This window comes from Rousettus aegyptiacus, unplaced genomic scaffold (assembly GCF_014176215.1).
Source record: "Rousettus aegyptiacus isolate mRouAeg1 unplaced genomic scaffold, mRouAeg1.p scaffold_m13_p_11, whole genome shotgun sequence".
In the NCBI taxonomy this organism is placed as follows: Eukaryota; Metazoa; Chordata; class Mammalia; order Chiroptera; family Pteropodidae; genus Rousettus; species Rousettus aegyptiacus.
In genome coordinates, this window is record NW_023416286.1 from 28647275 (window position 1) to 28671105 (window position 23831).

The 23831-nt window shown below is 45.6% G+C and overlaps 3 protein-coding genes across 3 annotated transcripts in view; 2 read left to right on the forward strand and 1 right to left on the reverse strand.

Moving 5' to 3' along the window:
• The first annotated feature begins 8586 nt into the window (after positions 1-8586).
• LOC107519632 (putative claudin-24) lies at positions 8587-9452 on the forward strand. The gene has a single exon (XM_016162488.2). The coding sequence runs from the start codon at positions 8649-8651 to the stop codon at positions 9309-9311; it is 663 nt and encodes a 220-aa protein (XP_016017974.1). The 5' UTR covers positions 8587-8648; the 3' UTR covers positions 9312-9452.
• Positions 9453-10818: 1366 nt separating this feature from the next.
• On the forward strand, positions 10819-11907 carry CLDN22 (claudin 22). The gene has a single exon (XM_016162487.2). The coding sequence runs from the start codon at positions 10845-10847 to the stop codon at positions 11502-11504; it is 660 nt and encodes a 219-aa protein (XP_016017973.1). The 5' UTR covers positions 10819-10844; the 3' UTR covers positions 11505-11907.
• Positions 11908-12574: 667 nt separating this feature from the next.
• WWC2 (WW and C2 domain containing 2) overlaps positions 12575-23831 on the reverse strand; it is a 170610-nt gene continuing 159353 nt past the window's right edge. Inside the window, exons 22-23 of the mRNA XM_036228681.1 lie at positions 18718-18845; positions 12575-15401 (exon numbers count right to left, since the gene is read on the reverse strand). Of these exons, the coding sequence (XP_036084574.1) occupies positions 15335-15401; positions 18718-18845 (195 nt within the window). The 3' untranslated portion in view covers positions 12575-15334. The remainder of the gene's footprint in view (positions 15402-18717; positions 18846-23831) is intronic.

Consider the following 23831-nt stretch of genomic DNA (forward strand, 5'->3'; position numbering starts at 1 on the left):
CCGGCTGGGGCTGCCTTGTTCCCAGGGTCCTTCTGCCGATGTTCCCCTTGAAGTCGTTCTGGATACAGGACCAGAAGCCCTCTGTGACACGGGGCAGAGCTAGCTAACACTGGGGGATCGCCACGCTTACTGTGCGGAGCCCCAGACATTCCTGAGCAAACCCAGGGACTCCTCAGGAGGAGTCTACACCTATTGTTCAGAGAGTTGGCCACAGGATCCAAAAGGTTGTAAGCAGATGTCACCGGCACTGCCCTGAGTGGCAGCAGTCCCAAGAACCCCACGCATCTAGACGCTTGAGTAGTCCTGCGCATGCGTCCTCCGTGGGCCCTCCCGCATTAGGGAGCCCTCCTTGGCCTGCTGCTTCCTTGGCTTTTAATCTTCTCTGCTAGTAATCTCGCCCAGGGATACAACTATTATTCACCAATCTGAAAAACTCCATTTCCAGCTGCAGCTTCTTTTGAGCATGAGACCCATGAAGCCACAGGGGTGGGCCTCAGGCACCTGGAACTCAGCCCGTCCCAGTTGGAGCTCAGCTCTGCCTATCCCCACGCTCCCACTTGTCCCTACCTGAGGCACCTCAAGGTCTCTTCTTGGTTAAGGTGTCGCATTCCATATATTCATATGGTGATCTCTTCCTGTCTTCTGGATCACCAGGTTCTGGTGCTTCTTCCCTCACTAGCTCTCCTGACTCTGTTTTCACTGCTCCTGCCCCAGATGAGGCCTCACGGCTCTGCCTTCGCTACCCAGGAACCTTCTAACTGGTGTCTTTCCCTCTGGCTCACTCTCAATTCAAACGTAATAGTGTCAATCTCTTGCTTCAAATCATTTTTAGCTCCTTTTCCTTGTAGGACAAAGTGCACATTCTCACACATAAAATACAAGGTCAGGCCTTTGCCATGAAAAAGAATCTCCTCTCAGCGGCGTCAGGCAGGTTGGTCACGCCATGGGACATGAAACATCCTCCTCCCCTGGCTCCCGCACTCCACGTCTGATTTTCCACTGGTGCCTCTCGGTCACCTGCGGGGCTCATGCTCCCCACCCCTCTCCAAGATGCTTGCATTCCTAGAATTTCAGTGTGCAGTCTCTCCTCTTACCTCATCATCCCTTAGTGATGGTGTCTCGTCCATCTTTACATACCATATGCAGGCTAATGACTCCCAATTTAGGTCTTCAGCTTGGATCTCTGAGCCCCAGACCTCCCATCCAGCCACCTACTCACAGCCCTACGCGGGTGACTGATAGAATCTCGAATGTAACACAACTCAAAGAACCCTTGATTCTTCTCATCCTTCTCTCCCCTCAGGTCTTTCCCACTTCAATAAATGTTGCCACTAGCCACCCAGAGGCTAAAGCCAAGAACCTCAGTGTTGCCATTTACTCCTCATCCCAAGTGTCACTGTCTGCTCCTCATGCCCCACAGCAGTCATCAGTAGGTCCTGTCCACTCAGCCTCCAGAGGACACACCTGGAGTTCTTCCTCTTTCACCCTCGCCACTATCCCTCCCCAGTCTGCAAGGGCCCCTGCCCTACCCGTTCCTTCCAGCTGCCAAAGGGATTGATTAAAAACACACATCGGATCATGTCAGTGCTCCAGGCTGCAGCGAAGGGAAGGAATTGCAATGAAACCTCGGCCCCTGTCCATACCCTCCTGACCGGTGTGTGCTGCACCCTCACCTCCCTGGCCTCACCTGGTCCCCACTTCACCTTGCTCACGGGTCTCCCACCACATCGCCCTTTGCTTGGTTCCCAAAACAGGTCAGGTGTGTCCCATCCAGCTTTATATTCACGGTCCCTCTGTCTGGAATGGTTCCTCAGGTGTTTGGTTAACTTCCAAGTTGGTTAGTCCTCTGCTCACATGGTCCTTTCTCAGAGAGACGTAGAACATCTTATCAGAATCCGGGATCACCTTGTTCTTTTCTTTCCGCTCGTTTATCGTCTATCTCCCAACCCAAAGGGCAAGGACTGCGCGTTTCTCAGTCATTTCTCTAGCTCCTGCGCCTAGCATGGTGCCTCACACAGAGTAGGTGCTCAATAAACATTTGTCGAATAATTAATAACTGTGACCCCAGACTATTTTTCTAGTGTTACTTCTTGTCATCCCCTGCCCACCTCCTCCTCCTTCTGGAAATTCTCCAGGATCTGGGAAGAGGGGCTACCGCCCATGGCTCTGCCTCTGCTCCTGTCAGCTCTGCCAGGCGTCATGCCCTCCTGCCTCACTCTGCCCCTACCCTGGCTCCTAGCACAGTTCCCAGAGCATTTTCATCAGGTAGTGTTCACAAAGACAAACACTCTGAAGGTCAGGGCACCACCAGGGGCCGTGGGTTCCTGCCAGAACTGAAAAGTGTGGGAGAGTGGGAAGAGCCCTCAAGCTGACTGAGCCTGGAGGCCGGGTCCTAAATAGAGGTGTCTGGTCTCCAGGCCTCAGCAACCTGTGAAATGAAGCCACTGCAGAGCCTGAGGTGTTGGCTGCCTCTGGGGTCCCGTGAGTCTCCAGACACTCACCTCCTTTAAGAGTAGGTGCGGAGGCTGTCACTGCTTTGCAATGATTTCCCCATTAACTGGAAATTGACCTAGCCGCAAGTGTTGTGAACCTAGATTAATATTTAGAAAGGATTTACAAAGAAAAAAGCCCAGTTAATCCTGAGGTAGAAGGCTTTACATTTCTATTTGTTTAGTGGGTGGACACTGTGTCTGTGGCTAGGACATCCCATATTCCTCCCTGTAAAGCCCCTTTGCTGTCATACTGTCTAACTTGACAGCCACAAAGCCAGCCTAAGCTTCCTTGGCCACGGCCCCCACTGCTGTCAGGTGCACTCAGCCACTGACTCTGGTCCTAGGAAGAGACTCTGCTCTTGGGGAATGCCAAGGGTTAGCAGGTAGAGCTTCTAGACAAAATGCAGAGGCAACAGTGACAATGGCCGAGGATCGCTTTCTACAGCAGGAAATGATTAAGGCCTGGACTTCGGCGTTCCACATGCTCAGGCTTATTCCTCTGCTCCATGTATGGCAAGCTAATTGGCTTATTTAAGCCTCTGATTCCTTATCTGTCAAATGGAGGTGATAATGTGCTAACATCCTAGGTTTCTTGTCAGGATAAGTAAGATAACACAGATAAAGCCCTTATCATAATGCCTGGCAAGCAGTAAGTGCTCAATAAATACTGGCCGTTGTTATTATCACGCTTTATTCTGCCTCTCCTTCCCATTGGTTGCTGCACTACAGGATGTTCCCTTTGCAATCCGGAACTGAGATCTCATATTAGTTTTCAAGCTTTAGGCATTTAAAGGCTTAGAATAAAATCTCAGCTGGGGCCTCAGACACAGAAACACCAGATAATGATGTTCAGAAATTCTCCATGCACACGAACCCGGCGAAAGGCTTTCAACCGGCTGCTGGAAATTCCTAGAGGCCTCCATGCCCGTGTGCGCAGGGGAGAGCAAGTTAGTACTGAGTGGGGTTCTCCCAGTCCTCTCTTAAGTGCCATCCTCTGAAACTGACTGAGGGCACCCCGGAGCCACTCCTAGATCAGAGCGCCTGTGTGGGCGATCGTCCCGTGTGTACGTTCACACGCCCTCCAGTCTGGGAGGCCCCTGGGAAGCGTCCACACGCTGCCCTCCTATCTGTGCTCTGCTGGGCACTGAAGCTGAGCCTCGGGCTGTGGAGGTGGTGGGTGGGCTGCTGGCCGGGCCGGGCCGGGCCGGGTTCTGCCAGCTCCCTGCCTACTCCACTTACCGCTCGATTTTTGCTGTTCAGTTTGAGGTGACCGCTCTGAAATACGGATGCGGTCCCTTATGCCTTTGTGTGCCAATTCCTCAAACACCATCAGCTGAATGACTCTTAGGCCTCCAGACATTTAGAACATTGGTGGTTAAAAAAAAATTTTTTTTTAAATTCAAATAACTTGCACTTATCAATAACTTGCGTTGATTTGTTTGATTTATAGTGCCAGGCAGGCAATTAGTTGAGTGCCCCTGAAACTTTCATCAAAAAGTTTTGGGGAAAGGAAAAGAAAAAGAACCAGTCCTTGCCCACTGGAGTGTAACAAAAAGGCGGTGTACAGGGAGTCATCAAAAGACTCAGGAAAAATATGCGGACGAATAGAAACTAATGCTGTTCTGCAAACTTTAATGCGTCTGTCCGGGTCTTTAAACTCACGGCCAGCAGCCTCCTACGTCGGAGGATTTTCGGGAAGTCAGAGCCTGAAAGTCGTTCCCACTGGCTCGACACAGTTTGTCCAGGACATTCTGGGTGGTGACCGAACTGGAGCCGGTTGTCTTTTTTTTTTTTTTTTCCTTTTACAATATTTATTTTTTCTTCTTACAAGAATCTTACATGGCTTGTAGAAAATTTAGAAAATACAAATAACAAAAAGGAAAAGAAAAACACCCATCTTTAGCACCCACGAACATTCTGGAATACCGCCAGCCTTCCTGTCTCCCCCCAAACGTAGCCTCTGTCGATCTTGACACCCTTCTGGAACAGGACACTCCTGTTTCCGGCCTCACGATGTCCTGCCAGGGTTTCCATTCCCACTGTAGGTGGTTGATTTGGTTCTCTTTTTTTAGAGTTCACTGCTCGTGCTCAGACATGTCAGGGTGACCTTGTCACCATCATTACGAAAGGTGCTGGCTTTGGGAACGCATTTCTAGTGTTGGCATTCCGTGTTTACACTCACTATCATTTAGAAGGACCCACCTCATCCATTTATTGGACAAATATTTGTTGAACATGTGGTAGACACAAGGCGTTGTGCTGTGCAGGCTGTGAAGGCAACAGCGTTTCTTGTTCTGATTGCCGAGCTCATGGTATTAATTGTGATAATTCCATTTAGCAGGACATGGCATATTAAGAAAAAACAAATAAACTATAGGTTTTCTTTTGATCAAAAACTTGTGCTTGACAGGAGGAACTTCTGTCTTTATTCTCAGGTCAAGGTGACTGGGAGGCTGACGGCGCCTGTAGGAGACAGGGTGGCTGTCCTTGCGGGCAGACGTCCCGGCTGGTCCTGTCAGGTGAGGCCGTGTGCCGGACCCACGGGGGGATGTGCACTGATCTCCAGGGCCTTGCGATTTATTAGGAGTAATTTTGACAACAAGGGATTTATATCTGTCACTCTAACACCCTCGAGAAAAACACCTCGCACCCCCCACCCCCACCCCCATCTCTCTTCCTCTGCGGCAGGGCCACCATCCCCAGCTGGAGTGGGGGCCAGAGCAAGCCCTGCTCAGGGCTCGCATGCTGCGTCGGCTGTGGCATGGCTTCAGGTGGGCTTGTCTCTGCGGCTTTTGTATCTTAGGCGAAGCTTATCATTGGAGCTACCAGTCAGGTTTCTAAAATGCAGAAACAATTGTCATACCCTTGCTTATAGTCCGAAGGAAATGATTTAGCTGTACGTAACCATGCCCCACAGCCTCATTTTCTGTGGGCTTCCTCGCTCTCCCGCCACGCACCAGCTGTTAAAGCAGCTTCCCACCTACTATCTTTTGGGACCAACTCTTCCTTTCAAGACACCTTTGTCTGCCTCCTTCCCTTGTATTAGCCACCCCCACTTCCTTAGCACCACCTCTATGAGAATACGTCACATACTGTCTTCTGCTTTGAGTTGGTCTTGTTTGAGAACAAGGTCTTTGTACCCCTGGCTCTCGCGTGGTCGCTGGCACACAGCTGGAACCTGAACGTGGGGGGCTGAATTAGCGAGCCACGCCGGCGACTCCTTTCTCCGATGGCAACCCCAGATAATAGGAAGATGAGCTGATGAGGTAAACTGCACAGGCTGGCAATGGCACGAGTTTGTGCCAAACCTGTCAAAGTCTGCATAACCCAGAGAGTTTGGTTGTGACTATAAACTTAAGCTTGAACATGAAAGCATAAAACCGAGGAGATAAAGAAGAGTCCTTTTTTTCTATGCAGTACCTGCCATGCACCCCTGGAATCTAGATTTAGTCCACAGCTTCATTAACGGGTCAATCTGATTTACTTTTTCTGAAAGATTAATTTCCAAAAATGACTACAAAAGTATTTCCAGTCCCACAAGCTCTTCTAGGGCCTTGCTATTTCCCCATTGGGAGATGGAGCCCGCTTTTCCTCTCCGTGACCAGGGCAGGTCTTTGTGACTGCCTTGTCTCTGAGGGAATGGCAGAAGTGATGGGTGCTCTGTGCCTTGCAAGACTAGATCAGAAAAGGTGATTCGACCTCAGCTGACACCTCTGGGAGCAGAGACAAATTGTCCCTACTGAGTGTCACCCAAACTGCAGATTCATAAGAAACATACATTTATATGATTGTTGGTTTCAGTGACTAAAGTTTTGGAATGGTTTATTTGGGGACATTTATTAACTCTCGCCCTGGACTGAGCTGTCTCCTGGAATGTGTGTGTGGCTTTAGGCAAATTGGGATGATTGGTCACCCAAACCTTCCGTTTATCAGAAATGCACATGATCTGACATCTTGGGTTCTGTTTGCGAGACTGCCGCCTCCTCCTCCTCCTCCTCCTCCTCCTCCTCCTCCTCCTCCTCTTTCCCCTGCCCGTCTCCCCCCCACCTTTCCCCCCTCCTCCTCTCCCTCCCCCTCCTCTGTAGTTCTCCACATGTTGAACAATGCGTTGGTAATAGTATTTGTTTTCTGGGTGAATTTAATCCCACCCCACACCCATCCCCCGGAGCCGGAGCCGGAGCCGTAGTGGTCGAAGCAGCTAATCCCAGGACTGGAAAGTGGAGACAGGCGCCCCGGGCCGCGGGCAGCGCTCCTGTTTCCCAGCCCCAGGGCTCTTCCCCTGCGGTTTCCTCTGCCTGGAGCGCTCCCGCCCCGCTCTTTTCACTTCTTCCCGTTCTTCTATTTTGTTTCTTGATGGCCGGGGCCTGTATCCCTGCTGGTCTTGGTTTTGTCATCAGCACCTACTGCCTGGGAGGTGCTCAAAAAATATATTTTTTTAAATGCCAGAAGAATAAAAGAGTTGAGAGACACTTAGAGGTTATTCAGGTCCAGCTCTCACCACGGCAGAAATTTCCTCCGTGAGAGCCCCGACAGGTGAGCTTATCCTTTTATAAACACCTTAGGGATGAAGAGCTCACTACCTCAGAGCAGCCTATTCTATTAAAAAAAAGGTTTTAGTGTGATATTAAGCCTCACCTCTCTATAACTGTTAGTGATTGCTCTCTAGAGCTTTTCCCATCCTCGTCATCTCGTCTCCTGGTGACGAGGCCCTGGGCAAATCTCTAGCTCTTTCTGGACCCTATGTCTTCTTGCAAGCTGGGACAATTCCTTATTTCAGTCTACTGAGGATGGCAATATATCTGAAGGGATTCTGCAAATCTGTAAACGGTAAGAAAGAATTCATCTTTAAGATGATGGAGAATGCTGAAGACAGCCCCATTTCTCTAAGCCAATTCTAACGCTTGGCTCGGCTACATCAGGATGGGAGTTCTGTCTCTCCTATCTCACATTAAGAAACATCGTAGAACATCTTCTCTGATCCTGGACTAGACTCACCTGCTGAACCGTGATAAGCAGTGGTTCCATCTCACCAGGGCAGAATCGCCCAGGGCAGTTGCTCCCCATTAGGAACCTGCGTGTCTTGACCCGTGAGGGCCCATAAAACCCTGTTTTCTCACTATGGGTGCAGGACACCCAGGGGCCCTGTGCTCCCCGCAGCAGCCCTGGGAATCTGGCATGTGACCTCTTGTCTTGGCCTGCGAGGCCATGTGTTCTCTGAAGGGACAGCTCTGCAATTTGCTCTCAAGCTGTGGCCTAAATCAAACAAACAAAATAAAAAACAAGACAAAGCCTCAAAAGTCATCCTCCCTGTGGCTCTTGCTTTCATGACATGGCCTTTAGTCTTGGAACCGCCAGGCGTCTTCATGCTGGGGCAGCTTTGTCTCTGCAGCAGTGGACAGAAAACGCCTCTTGGACACTAACGAATCACACTTTACCCCAAGTCCTTAGCAAGGATGGAGGAGACCTTCCAGTGACATCCAGAGCTTCCCAGGATGCTCCCTTCCTCGCTGAGTACCTCTGGGCCTGAGCCTCCCTCTCTTTTATTTTAATTAACCCAGTGAAACAGCCTCAGAGGGAAAATTTCCTGCCAAGTCTCGACTGAGTCCCTGTGACACTCAAGAACGTGGGCCAGGCTCTTGTGTAGGTTAAGGAAGTCCAAGGAGAGTGAAGATTATAGGGAAACAGTCTACCTTTCTTTACAAGGGCTTGTTTTGCATCCTGAAATCTCAGATTCAGCTATTACAATGAAGTCCTGTTATAGAGAGAGCTGGCCTTTTATCACCACTTAAAATCTAATTAATCCATATTGAAGCACAAAGATTTCTGTTGTCTTTTAGGGTGAGGGGTCACAGAGCCCTCTTTGTTCATCCTTAGACTTATAATCATTGGGCATTGGGGATATAATTTTACTAAGCAAATTGGAAGGTAACAGATCAAATCCTTATCAGAAAGCCTAACTCATAGTTTTAACAGAGTCCTTCGTCCTTTACACGAAACATTATATTCAAGAAGAACAAAAACGCATTTCAGAGTGCCCAAGGAGTTAACGACCACAGCTTATATTCCAGGCATCATAGAACCAAAACCGTCACACTACTGTCAACCACAAAGACGGCGGCTCCCATAGGGGTGGCAAAAGTTGCAAGATTTGTTGCAATGGCTTTAGTCTTTAGGGTGGCAATGCAATTTGTTGGACTTTTAGTATCTTTGCTGGGATGGGTTTTATCCATTATTACAACTTACCTGCCACACTGGAAGAACCTCAATCTGGACTTAAATGAGATGGAGAACTGGACCATGGGACTCTGGCAAACCTGCGTCATCCAAGAGGAAGTGGGGAGGCAATGCAAGGACTTTGACTCCTTCCTGGCTCTGCCTGCCGAACTCAGGATCTCCAGGATTTTAATGTTCCTGTCGAACGGGCTGGGGTTTCTGGGCCTGCTGGCCTCTGGGTTTGGGCTGGATTGCTTGAGAATTGGAGAGAGACGGCAAGAGCTCAAGAAACGCCTGTTAATCGTGGGAGGAACTCTGTTCTGGACAGCGGGCATCGCAGCCCTGGTTCCCGTGTCGTGGGTCGCCCACGTGACGGTCCAGGAGTTCTGGGATGAGACCATGCCTGAGGTCGTGCCCAGGTGGGAGTTTGGGGAAGCGCTCTTCACTGGCTGGTTTGCTGGGTTCTCTCTCCTCCTAGGAGGGTGTCTGCTCAACTGTGTGGCCTGCTCCACCCATGCTCCTCTAGCTTCCGGCCACTATGCGGTGGAAGAAACGCAGACTCGGTGTCTATACCTGGAAAATGGAACTGCAGATCCGAAAGTGTAACTTCGACAAGCTCGGAGAGACGTATTCTCTGCACAAATTGTGATGTAGGGGCCCACATGAGAAGGGGTCTTTGTCATGTAACTAAATCTGTGCTGCTCACATTTTCTCACTTAATAACCACTTTTCTATCCTAGAGTTCTCTAATCCCCCCAAACTATGGAGAAGAGGCAATCTCTTATATCTAAATGAAAATTATTATGTTAAGCATTACATAGGTGTGAGCAACAAAATTTCATTGATCTGGTTATTTAAATCAAAATGTGGTGGTGGTTGTCCAAGGTAGTATTAAGCTTTAATGTGTTAATTTTATATTTAGAAACCTTTTTGTTTTTGTTGGTAGCTGGAAGTGATAACTAGTTTGTTTCCTAAAGAGAAAAACTAACAAACTGAAATCTTTTAAGCATTCCATACCAGCAAAACCAAAGGTTAAGCCGATTCCAAAGTGTTAGTTCCACAATGATGACTTTAGCCTTCTTTGCTCAGAGGTGGTTTGTGTTTAGGAAATTACAACGCACGCTGTGTGACAGGGTTTTATGAGGCTTAAAGGTTTTCAGTACATCATGAGACTCTCAGATTCAAAATACTGACTGGTCTCCTCTCTTGTCTTTCCCCTCAAAAGCTTCATATTTAAAAAAGAGAAGACGATTAATTTTTTTTTTTTTTTTTTTTGCATGACGACACGATATTGACAGTTCATTTGCCCTAACAAAAACTTTCTTTGTTTGATGAAAAACTACAAGCTTGAGGATGTATATACTTTAGTGGTGCATCAAGAGAGTTTGATTTTAACCTACGAAGTTCTATTGCTTAACTTTTCCACAGCATAAAAAGTATATTTAAGCAAAGGGGAAAAAAAGTGTTTATGCACACATGTATAAATTTGACAAAAAAGGCATGTGGGTATCAGACTTGGTATTTAGTTGAATGTTGTTTCAAACATTATGTATGTATTTTTAAAAATAGGCCTGATTTAAGGTCTAGAGGGATTTCTGATAAGATTGATTTATTTGGTTAAGAAATACTTTCCTTGAATCTATTTTTTTAAAAATGATAACACTCAGTATTACCACAATATGTGTACCAAAATGTGAGAACTACAACAGATGAAAATCAGACAGGACCAATCAGTGAGATATAAAGCTGGAGGAGTTGAACCCAAACTGTCAATCAAACACGGTGCATTTAAACTTGAGTTTTCGAGTTGTAAGAAAGGTTGGGAACAACATGAAAGCCATTTAGACATTAACAATAAAAGGAGGGTTATTACTATTCAATGTTATTTTGGGGACAAACTATTGACTAGAAAATTGATCTTGGCCACACCTTGGCATTACTGGTTTACAGAATTATTTCCCTATCCTTTTCTGAAACCTATTCAACATGGAATCAAACAATAGCAACTCTGGCAAGAATCCTCCTATATACACAATGAAAAAATATTTCTTCATTCTGCAAATGATAACCCAAGTATCACACTTTTCGCAGCGACCGAAAGGCAGGAGTTAGTTTGGCTAAAGCTTGCAGGACTTTATAATGGCTTTAATATTAAGAACTATGGCACAATTAGCTGGAATTTTATTATCTTTGCTGGGATGGGTTTTATCCTGTCTTACAAACTACCTGCCGCACTGGAAGAACCTCACTCTGGACTTAAATGAGATGGAGAACTGGACCATGGGACTCTGGCAAACCTGCGTCATCCAAGAGGAAGTGGGGAGGCAATGCAAGGACTTTGACTCCTTCCTGGCTCTGCCTGCCGAACTCAGGATCTCCAGGATTTTAATGTTCCTGTCGAACGGGCTGGGGTTTCTGGGCCTGCTGGCCTCTGGGTTTGGGCTGGATTGCTTGAGAATTGGAGAGAGACGGCAAGAGCTCAAGAAACGCCTGTTAATCGTGGGAGGAACTCTGTTCTGGACAGCGGGCATCGCAGCCCTGGTTCCCGTGTCGTGGGTCGCCCACGTGACGGTCCAGGAGTTCTGGGATGAGACCATGCCTGAGGTCGTGCCCAGGTGGGAGTTTGGGGAAGCGCTCTTCACTGGCTGGTTTGCTGGGTTCTCTCTCCTCCTAGGAGGGTGTCTGCTCAACTGTGTGGCCTGCTCCACCCATGCTCCTCTAGCTTCCGGCCACTACGCAGCAGAAATGCAGTATCTCCATCGACACCTGGAGATGACAAACACCTACCCGGAAATCTAAGCCAGACGTGATCTGTGGTGTCCACTCGGGAGATGGTAGCCCACTCTTAACGCAGAGTCACCCAGTTGTCACGCTTATGGTTTTCTAAGGTACATTTTCCCTGTGGCTATTAGCTTCTAAAACTATAATTTCTTTCCAAGATGATAAACCACTTTTATCTTCTACTCTGAGACCACAACCAATCAAGGCTTAATAGTAATCATACTCATTCCTGTGGATGAGATTTTTAAATTTTAAAATAGATTCAGTGATTTGCACAGAACTGGTAAATAAAACATTGTATTAGTATTTATATGTCTTTGAAGGTGTTATTCAGAGATGAATATTTTGGGAATTGGAAATGTTACTGCTAATTATTTACTTCTTTGAAGTGTTTAAGATCACCTATTATACTGAAACTACAGTCTCACTGCATATTTATTCAAAATGTATGACATCTGATTATACTAAAACAATTGCTGGCTCTTTGAAAGCTCAAGAGTGAGAGATGTGGGACGATTCCTTTTAGTCAGACACGTCAGTGCCTTCACAGAACCCTTCCCACAGGTCAGCTGCATTCTTTCATGCTTTCTTTATTATGCTAGAAGTAGAGCGGGGCATCTCATGTTTTGGGAGCTTCACGTAAGAGCTACCATACGTAAGGCTTTGCTCGTGTCCTGCGTTCCTCAGCAGATGGCCAACCTCACCCGTCCCACGCACCAGGGCTGCCCCTGGCTCTGTGGAGCAGCCGCAGTGGGTGCTGCAGGTCAGGCCTGGGGTGTGTGGGCAGAGGACGCCCTGGACGTGCCGCCCCGGCCGCGGAGCGCGCCACCAGCACCATACGGCCGTGCCCTGACAGCGTTCATGTTCCGGAGCCCTTCGTTTTGCACTTGAACACTGAAAATAATCTGTCTTTTTAATTTTTGTTTAAATCAGTAATACATACCCTCCAACCAAGAAGTATTCACAACAAACTGCTGGCTTAGGGAATTCTTCAGGAAAGATTTTATATTTGCTCAGTACACAGTTCAAGTAAACTCTTGTGTTTGAGCCAGTCCAGGACATTAATTGAAAAATAAACGACACTGAAATAAAGTATTAGGCAATATGTATCTTTGTTTAAAAAAAAAAAAAACATTGAATTTTTTCCCACCCACAAACATATGAAAAGTGCAGAAACCAAAGTTAATCTATGTGATATATTTGCACACTTTTACAAACAGGACAAATTAAAACAGAAACATATTCAGAATTTAACCTGATTAAATATTTAGTTCAGTCCTGAGCTTTTGATATTTAATACAATATAGATAAAGTAATAGCAAAAAAAGATTTTAAATTTATTTGATTTGCATGCTACAGAGATTCAGCTAAACTTTGTTCGTTTGGCTAGCAAAATTCTTTTTGTACCTGTAATGCTTAGATTCTGATATACAAAATTATAATAATATACTGATAATTCAAACTTGAGAACTAAATATTACATTCTTTTTACCCTGTGCAGAATAAATTCTACCTTTAAAAATAGTATTTATAGTATTAAAATTCATATTGACCATATGGTTTTGTGATCAAGTTATTAAAATGTTTTGTCACTGTGAATCATTTGGGTTAGTATAAATATGACAGGATTGTTAAAAGCTGCCTATAAGTAGATAACACAATTGCTGATTTTTAAAGTGTGGAAAAGGATTATATTAAAATAATTCGATGTTTCATGTTAGAAATGAGCAAATTTTGTAAAATAAAACCGAAAGCATCTTGGTTACAACTGTTAACTACCAGCCTGAGACAGATTTTATTCTTTTATACTTGTCTGAAACTTTTTGTATTACAAAAAGTTAACAGCGAATCTGATGAAGATTTATAAAGCTGTGAATATTCCAATATAGCCTCTTCTATGTCAAACATTTAAAATGGCCAGAACCGAACTATATATTAAACAGAACATAAATAAGACCGTAAATAAATAAATGAAGAAAATAAAATCGTACGGTACAACTACACATAATTCTATAAACATTTTCATGGTCAAATTAAGAAGATGAAAACAGCTGACCTTCATTTACCTCTACATTAAATAAACTTCTGTCTTTCACATTTGACCTTGACAAGAATGAATGGTATTCTTTTTCTAGTTTTCCTCAGTCATTTAATAGAATGAACTGGACAGCCATGAAGGGCTGTGCTCAGTCAATTCACGAGGCTGGTTTTTGCTCAAAGTAGTGTCATGTCCAGTTATAGCTTCTAAGACATTTGTATATAAGTGGTGGGACACTTAGAAAAAAATAGAGTTCTAGGCTCATACATTGCTTAATTTGAATTTTGATTCTGAAAAAATGAAATTTCCAAAATATGTATAATTACTTTTATGGTAATAAAAATTCTTGCTAATGAGGATTCTAGCTTAGGAATAGAACTTGTGTGTGTGTTTTATTTAAAGGGGCCCATTCCTTTAAGATGATTTTGGCATTTCTAAAAAAATAAAATTGATTTAGTTTGCTATATAAGATGGCTAACCAAAAACTGCCTCTTCCAGTCTTACAGATTGAGTAATAAGTATGATTTAAATTGCATAAAACTATTTATTTTAAAACCCTTTAGGCTGGCAGAGCTACACTGGGGATTTGTTTCTTTTAAGAAGTGCTTGGGTTGGGTAAGCTAAAATTCTACCCTGGAAGATGCTTTAGTCAATTCACATCTCTAAAGTCATTCATCTAGAATGGCTTTTTTTAAAACAAATGACTCAGCTTATACCTCGAATTAATAATCTCACAGACACACACTTCTCTTTGCCTCCAACTCTGTACCATAAACTACAGATGGGATTCCCTCAATGAGAACTGCAAAGCAATCGCTGGTAAATGTTAGAAATCTTTTTAATAAAGGGTCTACAAGATTTTTTGGCAACTTTGATTCGATCAAGAGACTCTTTCCTCTGTTTCTGGTTTCACTGAATGAGTGCTGATGTGTGTCCTTCCGCGTCACCTCAGAACATGGGCCACCACGTTCTTCTACTTGACACCATCCTCACACTGAGGACAAAACATTCTGGGGCACGCCAGAAACTCACCCTTGAACACTTACCCTAATTTAGGCTGAGTGAGAAGCAACAGCTGTTCACTGGTGTTTATTTTAGTGTGCTGCAGGGTCACTGGCTTTCTCCTCTCCTTTCCCTACCCTTAATGCCATAAGTCACAAGATCTGCAGTGTAGCCAGGAGGGCTGTTCCTTTGCATTCTTACCTTCTTGAACTCAGCATTTTGTTTTTGTTTTCTTTAGACAAATGGAAAAAGACGAAAAGGAAACTGTTAAGCAAACAAAGTGTTCCAACTTAGGTGATGGAAATGAACACAGCACCTGTCCCAGGGGGCCCTGGAGCTTCTGCTCACGCTTAGCTGCTAAATGCAGAGCCGCTCTCTAGCACAGAAACGTCACATGGCGCTGTTGCCATCTTCCCAACCTACTCACAAGAAAACAGAGGAAAAGCAAAAAGCACCTTCTGCTAAAGTGAGTTATTTCTCAACAGTCAGTTCAATAGGATATACACTGGGTACTGCCTCGATTCCACTTTTACAAAATAAAGCCCATTGGCAATGCACGTATGCTGGACAACATTTGTGTACCAGATCAGCCCATTTTGGTTATCTGATTTTTTTGCTTTTTAAAACATATAAGGATTATATTCAAGGTACTTTACAAATTAACATTTTGAAAATCTGATGTGAAATAAAAGCTCTTTAAGAGTTGACAGTTATAGTACAGTCCCCCACCCGAAACACAACCACGTTGAGTCTTTTGCCTGCCCTAAGAAATAAACAGGTGAAAAAAATCATTTCTTCAGTGGTGTAATCACACGTCATCAGCCGGCAGGGACGGGATGCTTATCTTCGCTCTGGTGAAGTAGGCGATCTTCTCCCTGCAGTCGGGGTGAGGAATAAACCCACTTAAATATGATGTTGAAAATACTCTGTGACTATTACAAATGGACCCAGGACCTCCAGCGGGGTCTCCACAAGCCTGGACAGGAGCTGTCTCTGGGGCAGAACTCCACTTAGAATCGAGATGGCCTCTGCCCTTCACACCAGGGTCTAAGGGATGGCAGCGGCTCTAGCTCACGGTACATCATCTACAAATAGAAGAGTCCGTTCCCTTCCGGGGTTCCCAATGTAAGGTGGGCAGAGGTCAGCCCAGGTATGAATGTCTCTCAAACAGGTAGTGGAGGAGTCAAGAGGGCCAAAATCCTAGGAAATTTCTCAGGAATCTCACGAAAAATGACATGATCCTGAGAAAATTCTTTAAAATCAGGGTTATACAACTTGATGAGTAATAAAAAACCCAAATGAAGGGGGGAAAAAGAAGGAACTCGAGTGTTGTAAAGAAAAACTGTCCTGTGTCCTGAAGCAGGGCAAAATAGAAATGACCTGAAAGGAAGAAGCTGAGAAAGAAACAGAATGGTTTCAAAGCTTAGACGAGTGTTAAAAAATAAGGCTTTAGGATTGTATAGTCACCAAAGACAAGAGCAATATGTCTGTTTTTTCTACAAAATCTTCACCTCGTATGTACTATGCCACCAACACACATTTACTGAGGGCGTGTTACGTACGCGGGGCACGTTGGTGACGGTGGAGAACAGGCACCAGCCCTCCTCTGAGGGAAAGAGTCTAGAAGGCAGAGGACGTGCGGGGTTAGAAGCAAAAACTTAGGGGCACAGACCACGGAAATGAGAAGAAAAGGAAGAGTGAAAAGTTATGGAAATGGGAATGAAAGTTATTTTGTGGTAAAGTGTCCTTTTGATTTGTTCAATTCCAGAAGAGATAAAAATCAGAATTAAAAGAGGCAAACGCGTGTGGTCGTGATGTTACTGAAGGCCACAAGGCAAATGGAAACTAGGGGCCCCGCCCGGACGCTTCCTGCAGAAGGGTTCCCTGGTACGCGTGGTGTTTCAAATGCCTTAATTAGCTGCCAGTGTCCGCATCTGAGCTATTTCACATAAAATTCCTGATTTCTAACTTCCCTTGACAAATCAGAAGATGAGGGAACACAGGGCTCTGGGTTCCAGATGAAAGAGGCAGCTGGGGCGCAGCAGCCGTGCATGGGTAGAGCACCCCAGACCCGCCGGCCCCCACTCCCTCACGGCCCCAGGCCCGGCGACAGTGACCAGGCGCCTCCGTGAGCTTCCAGTACAGTCTGTCTCATCCAGTTCATCTCACTCATTTTCATCAACTACCCGGAGGTATAAATGGATTAGTATGTTAGGGGACACGGAGTGTTTATAAATCTTTATTTTGGGTTTTAGCAGCAGCTGGGGCTTGTATGATGTCCCTGCTGAATGACATTGCTGACCTCAGAGAGACCACAGTACCAAAGGCACGAAAAGATTCCTCTCTCCACCCTGGAGTTCTAAAACCCAAGGAACAGCATCTCTACAAGTTGCCGGAGTGATTCAGCAGCCGCGTGGAGGCAGGAGAAACTCGTCCCTTTGCTATAAACCCATTTTTAAAAAGTCCGAAGCCCATGCTTCTTGGGCTTCCTTCCCTCCACTCTGGGTTCATTCGGTCAGCACGGACCTCCACCTCCTTCCTCTGGCCTCAGCTTCGCCCGGCACCCAGTCCCACCCCTCCCCACTGGGCCGGCCCTACCATGCACCTCGATGTCTGTCCCCACACGTCTCCCCCTCCTGCCTAACAGCTTTGCGGACTCTTCTATGTAACATAAACGCACACGCAGCCAAACCCGCACCCAAACCTACAAAAAACAATAAAGCAAAACCTTTTCTGTGGCCCCGGTCTCATCTGACTGGATGTCTCTGCATGGTTACCAGCAGTCTCCAATCCCCTGGTTGTGGCGGGGGTGGGGGGATTATTTTTCTATCCTCTCCTTTCCTGCTGCATGTGACAGTATCAACAACCTCCTCCCCCTCCAGCCCCAGGCCATGCTCTCCTGCTTCTCCTCTGTCCGCTCTAACCCTTTCTTCTCACTTTCTGGCTATGAGCAAGCCCCTTGATGGGCAGCGCCCCCCAGACCTACTCTCCCAGCCGCCTCTGCACATCTTCTGAGATGTCTGACCCGTTTCCGCTGATGCATGAGGAACCTCAATTTTACATCCCATCCTGACCCTTGCTCCTAGCTTTGGATTTTTATTTCTACTTGTCTACTGGCCAGTTACCTGGGCTGTCCTACTAGAGCTGTCAGTCTGCCGTGCGCAAAGGCAGAGCTCACCACCCTGACTGCAAACCTGCTGTCCCCCAGCGTCCTCAGTCGCGAGTGCTGGCACCTCGACGCAGTGCTCTGCCCGCCTCGCCACCCACCGACCTCCCATCGCCTGGCTGGGCCCCCCGTCCAGTTCCTGCCCTGGCCCACTCTCTGCAGTGGCTCTAATGTCGGCTCCACATAAAATCTACCCTCTTCACTTGCTTTCATGCCTGGAGACGCCAGCTAGCTCCCTCGGCATCTAAAACCCCAGGTGAACACCTGTGGCACAGCGCGCCAGGCCGAGTGTGGTCTGAGCCCGACATGCCCCACAGGCCTGGGGGCTGGCGCTCCGGCACACGCGGAGCTCAGCCTGACCCTGGGGGCTGTGCGCCTCTGTGCACGCTGGTCCCTCCCGCCCCCATGCCCCGTCCAGCCTGCCTCCCCGAGTGCCCGACACACTCGCACCCATTCCTCCCTATGGTTCGCACATGGCCTCTCTCGTAACTCCCGCAGGCTTCTGCAGGCCCTGCACAGACTTACTGTCCTCGTGCGTGCGCTTGCAGGGCCTGGCAGGGCCTTCAGTTCGCTTTTCCCATGCGGCGTGGCCATAGGCAGCTTCCCCATCACCCCCTCGCGGCCCACCCCTCGGTGAGTGCAGGAGCACCTGCTTCTCTCTGCACCCCGGGGCCCCACATGGCGTGTGGCTAATGGGGGTGCCTGAGGAATGTCTGTTGAATAAGAGAAAAACCCCGAGGCATATGCTTTTTTGTGTATCTTCTTGTATGTGTCACTGAGATGCGCTAAATGCTTCTAAGAGCTGGGGACACCCTGGGTTCCTTGGGAACCAGGCTTCAGTGGAGTCAGGACTGCGGCCAGTGGAGTCTGTACCCGCAGGAAGGAGCAAATGGAAACTCACATGTCCAGTCTGGAGGAGACGGTTCGGTGTCTCATGTCCAGACATTAATGTCCGGCGTACTCTGAGGGGGACTCCTACATAATTCAGGCCACACGAGGACAACCCGGCCCGGCTGTTCGTTTACCTGAAGGACTGCACCTGCCGCGGCACCTTCCGGCTCTGTTCCCGGAGCCGGCACACGTCCTTGGAGACCTGCCTCATCAATTTCTCCGCATTCAAACCTTGCGTCTGCTCTTCTTTTGACTGTTCGGCCTGGCAAAGGATATAAACACACAAAAATCCCATAAAACACTAATTAGAAATTCCCCCGAGACATATTATAAGATTGCGAACTGGCATCGGGCGGGCGCCTAGGCAGCTGACGACGCGGTGTCCTCTCACCCTCAGCGGACGACACCAACGTGCCGAACTCATGCTGGGTGGCGCGGTCTTTGATTTGCGGCAAGTTTATTGTATAGCATTGAAAACGTCTTTTCACATAGGCGATACGTGATCGCTTTATTACACCTAGACGACCTAAGAACCCTCAAAAAGGAAACTAACAATTACTTATGGAACTGTGTCTAACATCTATTGCTAACATTTTGGTGAATATACTTTTAACCTGTTATCTTTTCGACCCTTGTTTCCCCTATCTTAGTCATTTAAAAGCTGTTTATCGAAGTAAAATTTACATACCAAAAAAGTGCACATAAACATATGGCTCAAAAGATTTTTACAAACTGAACACATCCATGTAGCCAGCACCAGATGAAGAAACAGACACACTCAGTTCCCACAGCTCCTTGGCCCCCTCCAGTGATGAGCCCTAAGGGCTACCAGCCTCTGACTTCTAACAGCATCTACCAGTCTCTGACTTCTAACAGCATCGGTCACTTTTGCCTCTATTGTTTACATAAATGCAACAATATAGCAGGTACTCTTTAAGGTCTGATTTCTTTTGCTCAGCATTATGCTTGTGAGAATCATACACATTATTGCATGTGCTTGTAACCTGTTTTACTCGCTGCTGTATAATATTCCACCATGGGACTTTACCACATTACCTGAGCTATTATCAATGGCTATTTGGGTATTTTGCATGACTGCATTTAAAAAATAAAAATGGAGTAATAAATACTACAATAAAAGTTCTCTTTTCATCCATCCATCCATCCATCCATCCTTCCATCCTTCTTTCCATCCATCCACCCTTCCATCCATCCAATCAATAAATATTTGTTGACTGCCTTCTAAAGAAACCCTAGGTATAAGTTAGTGAAAAGTGCAAACTCTAGAGTCTTATTGCCTGGGTTCAAATTCCATTTCTAACATTTAACTAGTGGTGTGAGTCTGGGCAAGCTGCTGGCTCTCCCTGCACCACAGTTTCCTCATCTGTAAACTGAGAATAAGTACTTATTTCAACGGGTTGTTGTCAAGTTTAAATAAGTTAATATGCCTAAAGTACTTAGAGCAGTACCCAACACATTATGAAATCCACTATTTCAGTGTTTAACTATTATTGTTTGTTTTTTTAACTATATGCCAGGCACCGTACTAGGAACTAGGGATGTGGCTATGAACAAGACAGTAAAGGTACCAAAAAGACCCTAAGATGCAGCTTTTAATAAGCCAACTCGCAGACCATCCTGGGACGGATAAAAGTGGCAAGGGTTTCTGATACTTTGCGTCAGAGCTGCAGGATATGAGTCACAGCACACAGCAGCTTCCCAGAGCACTGCCTGGGTAGCTAAGTCCCCCAATGTCCCTGGCGAGATCTTGAGGGAAAGTGAAGAGGAACGTTACCCCAAACATTTTGCTCAGAGTTCCTTTTCTTAAAGTGGCTTTGGAAACAAATGCCAAAACCAACTCACATATTTGTAAGGTCTCTCTGTCCCCCAGAATGCAAAGTAAATTAGATTTTTACTTCTGTCAGATGGGGATGCCTACTGCTTTTAAGCATGTATTGAGAAGACTACATTTACATGACACCTCATTCCTTGAGTACATATGTATTACAGTCTTAAGTCTCCACAGAAAGCTAAATGCCTACAATGGGGCATCCTTTGTACTTTGCTAATGATAATCCACTGCAGTGACCTCTGTTTTCATTGCAAAGAATCTCTTTTCCAGATATATTTTACTGCCCTCCTTTCCTTTCCCTATTTTAAAAGATTTTCTTTAGAAAACTGGTCTGTATTTGTTAAATAACAATTCTCTCTTGAATATTTTGTAATCGATAAGTTTAGCTATCACTTGGATCTTCTGAACTTATGTAATTCAGGTTCATAGTAGATAAAGGTGACATTTTAGTTCCTTTGAAGCCTTATCTTTAGTAAATGGATGCTTTTTCATTAGGTCCCAGGTAAGGAACTACTGACTTAGTAAACACAAAGAATTGACTTCTATCATGACGTGACATATCAAGTGAGTAAATCAGTAATTATATGAAAGTATTGCTGTTATTCTAATTCTTGGTAACTTATGACTAAACCAACCTTTGACTGGTCACCTGCTTATTGACTTGAATGACAGAAAGATAAGGAAGAGCCAGAGAAAGAAGGTCCATGCTAGGCATACTTAGGTAAGACAATGTGACCAGGTTTCCTCAAGAAAACGTACTTATCAGATCAAAAATACAACAGACCCTGGGATCCTGCTCAGTCTTTTGTCATCTTCCACATGAATGGAATCATGGCCGTGTGTTTTATCTCCTACAGAGAACTATTAAGATAGTCCCTTTAAGTAGTCTAATGGCTTCTGATAATGACCAGCATTTTTGTGGTAACTGCAAAATCAATTTGAAACTTGGTTTTGTTTTGTGCAAACATGAAGACATTCCTTTTCCTGCTGAATAAAACGTACTTTACTGAAGACTACATTTGTTTCTGTGTTTATATATTTATTTATATCTGTACCTATACCTGTATCTTTCTTCAAAAATCTGGGTGACAAATTTTCGTTAGCTATTAATAATCAATAGTAGTCAACTTTGCAGGTAGTTAAATCTCTATGTTGAATACTTTGTTGCAATCTTTAGGATTTAATTTTGTTGAATGAAGTGTATTAATATCTTTGACATATAATTTTCTTAGCAGATTATAACTTTTAAAAATGTTAACATGTCTTATTATAAACTTTTCTGAACTTTGGCGTTTTGACAAGGAAACACTCTGAGGAAAAAAAAGAAACCTCCCCTTTGTAAGCAACATGAAGCTCCTTTGGAAAAATGCCAACCCTCCCTCGGCATACCTCTCCCTTTCCCACCCAACGGGTCATGAAAAGCTGCCTGGTTCACAAGGACCAGAAGCCACTTTTTATGCCCCAGATTTCAGAAGAGTGTGATGAGCCTTCAGTTTACACAACGGGAGTCTGACCTGCAGAAAGGTCCAGTGATTTACTTACGGTCGCGTTAAGAAGCCTAACAGAGTAAGGAGCACAGCCCCGTCTTAACTTACAGTCCTCCGTTTCCTGCTCTGCTTCCGCAGGGGGTTGCGCAATACACGAGGACGCTAACTCTGATTCAGTTTTTATTCCAAGCTACAAAACAGACTTTCAACCACCAAGGAGGAAGGTTATGGAGTGTGACCCTGAGACCTGCCGACTTTCCTGATAAGGGAGGCAAACCCAGGATCTGCTGCTGGCTTCAATAACTGCTTTCCTGGGAGCCATATTTTTTATAGCAATTGGCAGGCTCTTTGCTCATCGTTAGGCATTTTATGAGCGCCCTGCGAAAATCTCACACACACCCAGCACTGCAGGGACATGAAAGGGCAGTGCTTGAGTGTGTGTGTTGGTGTGTCCACATGTGCATAAAGAAGAGCATGTGGAAATGAAGAGCAAGCAGGAGGGATAAGTCAATGGTTATTACCGATTCCTGTGGCCGTAATGGAAGGCACACAATTGAAATAATCTGTTTTCACAGAGCTGGCTATTACAAACTTCAGAGGAGACAAAGAAAAGTACATAGCTCGAACGGTCTATCTGTATGTACGGAGTTGGTAAAAATGAAGATAAAATCATCTGTACTCAGGGAATCGGACTGTTTTGTAAATAGTATAAATGTACCTTGTTTTGAGAGCTTTTTCTTCACTGTTGTTTGATGTAGAAGACAAAGACGGAGGGACAGCCAACTTGGAGGTTTCCTACACTTCAGTAAGATCCGCTCTACACGACTTGCGTAAGACTGAACTGCAAACACCTTTATATGGGAAAGCTTCAAGGAATCGCATCTCACCTTGGACTTCAGAATTATCAAAATACTCCATCCTCCCTAAAGGTTTGTTTCTTTTAGGCCATGCAGATAAGACTTCAAATTCTACACATTTCCCTGAACCTTTATTTATCACTGGAAGCATATTGGATTTGATCTCAGATAGATCAGAGAATTTTATAACTAGAAGCGCTCTTCGTGGCCATCTAACCCGATTCTCTCTTATTTTATAGACAAGTATGTAAAATCCTATTTGAGCACAGAAAAAACAAAAGCCAAAGATATGCAAACTTGTTCTGGCATTTTATTTCTTGTTTGATGAGAAAGAGGAAGGAGCCGTGAAGGGAAGGAGCGGGAAAGGTGACGAGAGCGCGGAGCTTCCAGTGGCGTCAGAGGCTCTAGTTCTCATCCCAGAAGTGCCCATGGGTCTCTTGGCCCTGCTGTTATCTAGACCCTATCCAAGGACCTCCAGCACATGCCAGTGACTTTTTTACTGGCTGCCATCAGGTTAGCTAGAGAGTTTTGGCCCTGTATTGTGAGAATAAAAACCAACCAAACAAAAAACATCATTTCGTGCATGATTTTCAACTCCTCAAAGGAGTTTTGTACTGTGTTGTTAAGAACGTCCCCATATGGTGTTCACAGTAAGGATCTAGGAAAACAATGGCAATGGTATGGAGAAAGCCGAATACAAATTGTTACGACAGCTATCTCAGCTCTTAATGACCGTCAGTTATTTAGATATATCTATCTATCTTCACGTTTAGTTAGGCTGGACTGTTCTTGAGAACTGGAAAACATATTTTCACTGAATCAGACACTGGTAACATGTCAGCTCAGATCCTCTCAACCTTTCCTGCTTCCTTGTGCTCACAGCTCTCTGGGGGTCTGGTGGACTTCAAGAAGGCACAGCTAGAGTCTCCCCTCATGTCCTTCCTGAGCCTCCGGCCCCTGCCATAGGTTTTCCTGTTGAAGCCAAAAGGTGCCATGAGATTGCTTGGCAGCCACACGTGCACCCTGGTGGGACAATTCTTTCCCCTCTCTGC

What these genes read in the sequence shown, in the direction of transcription:
- LOC107519632 (XM_016162488.2), top strand. Translation starts at nt 8,649, where the DNA reads ATGGCTTTAGTCTTTAGGGTGGCAATGCAATTTGTTGGACTTTTAGTA.
- CLDN22 (XM_016162487.2), top strand. Translation starts at nt 10,845, where the DNA reads ATGGCTTTAATATTAAGAACTATGGCACAATTAGCTGGAATTTTATTA.